Genomic DNA, 4,476 nt, shown 5'->3' with positions numbered 1-4,476 from the left:
CCAGGGTCAGCAGCCTTGTGAGTCTTTCGGTGAAAAGTTTTCACATGTTAGGAATTAAAGAGTTGATGTTTCTGTTTTATGAGATTGTTGATGAAACCAGCTGGAGCGCCACCTTCTGGCAGAAAGAGGAAAGACACAGCAGTGGGTGAAACCTCATCAGAGCTGCGTCGTCTCCTGGTCCAGTAATCTGATTACTGTTAGTCTGCCTGCTCTGCTTTGGACCAGCAGAGCTGGGAGTTTGTCTGGTGAAGGAGGACTGACCACTTTTTATTGGGTTTTGTTTGGTCTTTCATGGCCTGACATCTGGCCTGACATTTCTGACATCATTACTAGAATCTCCCTCAACCAATGATTGGTTGAGGGAGCCTTACATTTTCTCAAAAATCAGCGGTGCGCCTTATGTGTGCACTAAATTCCAAAATCTGTCCCTGATGCAGAGACGTAAAGTGTGCAGGTTGTACGCCAGCAGCAATAAACCAATCAGAGATTGTTGTCCGAGTTCTGCAGCATACGCCTCTGGTAAAAACCAGATAGATTTTTCCACGCATCACCGTCCCTGTTCATCTGTGACTCCATGTGCGCCCATCTCACTGCTACTGTGAAAAAGGAAGTGAAGCAAACTGATTCAGAGTTTGCCATCATTCCGGGAGGATTAACAGAAGAACTCCCACCGCTGGACATTGGTGTAAACAGGGCGTTCGAACAGAAGTTGTGAGCGGCGTGGGAGCGATGGACGACAGACTGAACACATGTTAACTAAGATGGGGAGGCAGCGCCGGGCAAGTTACGCCATCATGTGTGAATGGATGGTGGATGCCTGGGCTAATGTATCGGCCTTAACTGTCCGAGCTTCGCGAAAGCCGCATCATTGTTGAACAGCCACCTGGAAACGAGACTGACTCCGACAAGGATGAGAGGGAAGCAGGTATGTTTGATGGAGAAACATGCTGTTCAATTCAGAAACAGAAGAGGACTTTGGATTTGTGGAAGAAGAATAAAAAATAAAGTGAGTGTAGTGTTACATAGTCGAATAAAGTTCAACTAAACTTACTATTTTGTTTCCGTTACTTTTTTTTTGTTGACCGTATGTTTTACCATGCGTCTTATAATCTGGTGCACCTTATAGAAAATACGATAATATATTTCTGGAAAAGGAAACCTGGTTCTTTTCCAAACTCAGAGTTAATCTACTGAGAGGTTTCAGACAACCAGCCTGCTGGACTCTCAGCTGTTTCACTCTGACACGACCAAGAAGCTTCCAGCTGAAAACTTTGAGACAAATAAACATTTTTACTCACCTGGAGGAGGAAGAACATCCAGGTTGATGATGAAGACTGTCTCTGTTCTGCTGTTTGTTTCTCTCTGAACGACTCGACACTCGTATGCTCCTCTGTCGTCAGTCGTCACGTTCCTCAGAACCAAAGACACGTTTCCATCCTTCATCTGTCTGTCCTGCAGATCCACTCGGTCCTTAAACATCACATGCTGGTTTTCTGGATCAAGCTGATCGTCTCTGTACAGAAGAACATATTCTGACCCCAGATCAGGTCTGATCCACTCTACCACTATAACAGGTTTATTATCAGGAGATCTGCATGGTAGAGATGTGTTCTGTCCAGGATGAGCTGTGATGTTTGTCTGATCTGTAGGAGAGGAAACAGAGCAGAGAGGTTAAAGGTCATTTATTCAGCTGTACTGACTTACCAAAGAAACCTAAAGAGAATAAGTTTCTGCCTTTAACATCAGAACCGAGATGCTACAAAGTAACATCAAGGTAATCATTCATCCATAGAGCAGGAAGGACTACAAATCCCAGAATGCACTAACTGGGACCATAAACAGTGATTATCATCATTATGTGAACATGCGTCTCCGTGGATAGCATAACTTTAACTATCGCCGTATCTCAGATCAAAATAACTTTGGATCTTAGTTTTCCTCCAGAAACTCGCCTGTAGAGACAGATGAGACGAAGACGATGATGAAGATCAGGGCCGAAAACAGTGAAGTAGCTGATAGAGAATCCATTTCCGTGTTTCTATCCGCCGCCACAGTTTCACGTATTTCTCTTACCGCGACAACAAAACACCAGAAGATTCACTTTAAACATTAAACCTTATTTTAAACATTAAACCTTATTTTAAACATTAAACCTTATTTTAAACATTAAACCTTATTTTAAACATTAAACCTTATTATATTTTCACTTTATCGGGCCTCTAATCAATAAAATACCAAACATCCAGAAACATCGATGATCCACGAGCTGCGACAGAAACAAGGAAGAAGGAGGAGCTGAAGGACGATGAGGAGAACTGTTCATCTGACTGAACTGAGTCTCTCGGATCAGTGACCCATTTATGGAGTGAAAATAGTCTCAAAAATATCTGTGCGCGTGTAACAAGATTTGTGCGTGTGTAAAAAGATTTGTGTGTGTGTAAAAATATCGATGTGTGTGTAATACTGGATTTGTAAACCTTAAAAATAAAATAAACCTTCTCCTACACCTATACATGTTGAAAAAGTACACACAAATCACCTGGTACACACACACACAAAACTGCATTTACACACAGATCCGGTTACGAGTACACAACTATTTTTGAGACTCATTTCACGCTTCCGGGAAGCTCCCAGATTTCTGTGTAGATGGTGCGTTTACATGCTAGTAAAAGCTGGGACATCTGAGTTTTGCTCGGAGTCTAGTGTTTTTATCCTCTGACGTTTCTCACTGTGCCGAAGTAGCAAATACGTTAGTTCGGTGGAAAACGGAATATATCAGCACTTCCTTATAATATCCTAAAATTATTTATAGACATATTGTGCATTTTTGAGCGGTACAGGAGACCAAGTGGCCTGAAAAAGGACCACTAGGTGGCGGAATGGTTCGCGGGCCGGAAAAATAGCCAGGAAAACGGAGCCAGAAGAGACGGAGCGTCCCGGTGGTCTGTCCTCTGAAGTAAGTAGGAGCTAAACCTGCAGGCTTTGCTCTCCAATTATAATGAGACATGGAGTAATTATAAATGATTTCAGGTTACGTTTTATATGTCTGGTATTTATTATTGGTATTTATTATTTATTATCAGACATCATTTGGCTTGAAACAATAAAACATGTTATAAAATATTTTATAGAAAACATGCATTCAGTGGTGGTTTTGGATATGGGCCACATGGGTAGTTTCCCACGGTGGCATCAGTAAGGGGTGGAGGACCCAAGAACTAGAAAATAAAATCTTATGACCTAAAAGTCCCATATTTAACAAGTGCTACTAGTTGTATGAACGTGTATCTGAGTAAGTTTCCCTTTGTTGCATTGTAATTTAATTAGATTAATCACAATGCTAGAGTGATTAATTAATTAGATTAATTAACTTTCAGTTAATTAATCTAATTAAATTAACTGACAGCACATCACTGAGCACAGATTTACACACATGCTGCACATGTGTAAATTTCTGTGAAAATTCCCTCTAAACAAGAATAATTTATATATACTAGTATATGTATTATATCCTAATTAATGTTCATATAATCCACCATGAAGGTTTTTATCTGTAATACCCTTTGTCTTTCTGAACATCTCCTTCCATCAGCTCCCACCAGGGGGCGCCACATCAGATCATCATTCTCCATCATAAATCCTCTTTCCCTCCATCTCCTCATTCTCTACATCAGTGTTTTTCAACCTTTTTTGAGCCAAGGTACACTGTTTTAATTGAAAAGAATCACGAGGTACACCACCAACCAAAAATGTAAACAAAACACTCTGTAGTCGCCTATATTACGATATAGCAACACATTCTCACTCCCAACTCGTCACATATTGTTGCTTGGGCAGGTACCCTCAGCGTCACATGTTGACGCCAAGGGTACCCCCTTCGTGTCAATAATTGACGAGAAGTTTTCTCTCATTGAATGCTGTACCGCTCCCTAAGCATCCCATACTGACGACCTAGGAACGAATAAGATGACGAGTCTATTCTATTTTTTTTAAAACCTTTATTTACAATTTATGTGCTAGTTTGAACAGGATATTAAGAATATTTACTACAAATACATGTTATAATTCATTTTCATAAGTCCTTAAAGAGTACCTAAAAACTGAACAACTTATTTCTCCTGACAATTTCTTGAAACCACTTCTTGTTCGTCCAACATTGTAATATCCTTCATTACTGACTTGTCATCAGCTGATGGATACAGAACATGTCCTGAAGAATCCACTAAATTAGATGCTGTTTTGTTTATAAAATCATGCCTTTACAATTTGTATAAATGCATGTCATTAAACAAAATCATACCTGAATACCGCATTAAAAGATCACTTTGACAAGTACTGATATTTTATTTAACGTATTTATTTTTAATAAAGACACTGACAGACAAACTGAACCGCATTCAATTGACCAAGGATAAGAAATTGTTCCACCAGTACACACTTCTTTCTTTCACACATTCTTTGGATTAAGAAATA

At 39.9% G+C, this 4,476-nt stretch overlaps 1 protein-coding gene across 3 annotated transcripts in view; it reads right to left on the bottom strand.

The window, feature by feature from the left end:
• LOC103132915 (uncharacterized) overlaps positions 1-2,251 on the bottom strand; it is a 6,110-nt gene extending 3,859 nt beyond the window's left edge. Inside the window, exons 1-3 of one of the 3 annotated variants that reach the window (XM_016667648.1) lie at positions 2,192-2,251; positions 1,953-2,134; positions 1,299-1,643 (exon numbers count right to left, since the gene is read on the bottom strand). In XM_016667648.1, coding sequence (XP_016523134.1) covers positions 1,299-1,643; positions 1,953-2,028 — 421 coding nt within the window. In that variant the 5' untranslated portion in view covers positions 2,029-2,134; positions 2,192-2,251. Of the gene's footprint in view, positions 1-1,298; positions 1,644-1,952; positions 2,135-2,172 lie in introns of all 3 variants that reach the window. The other 2 variants (XM_007544682.2, XM_016667649.1) reach the window with 2 other exon arrangements.
• Between the last annotated feature and the right edge of the window lie 2,225 nt (positions 2,252-4,476).

The sequence above is a fragment of the Poecilia formosa genome, unplaced genomic scaffold (assembly GCF_000485575.1).
Source record: "Poecilia formosa unplaced genomic scaffold, Poecilia_formosa-5.1.2 Scaffold1529, whole genome shotgun sequence".
Classification (NCBI taxonomy): Eukaryota; Metazoa; Chordata; class Actinopteri; order Cyprinodontiformes; family Poeciliidae; genus Poecilia; species Poecilia formosa.
Note: the sequence above shows the minus strand (reverse complement) of the source record. Positions and strands in the feature narration are given on the sequence as shown.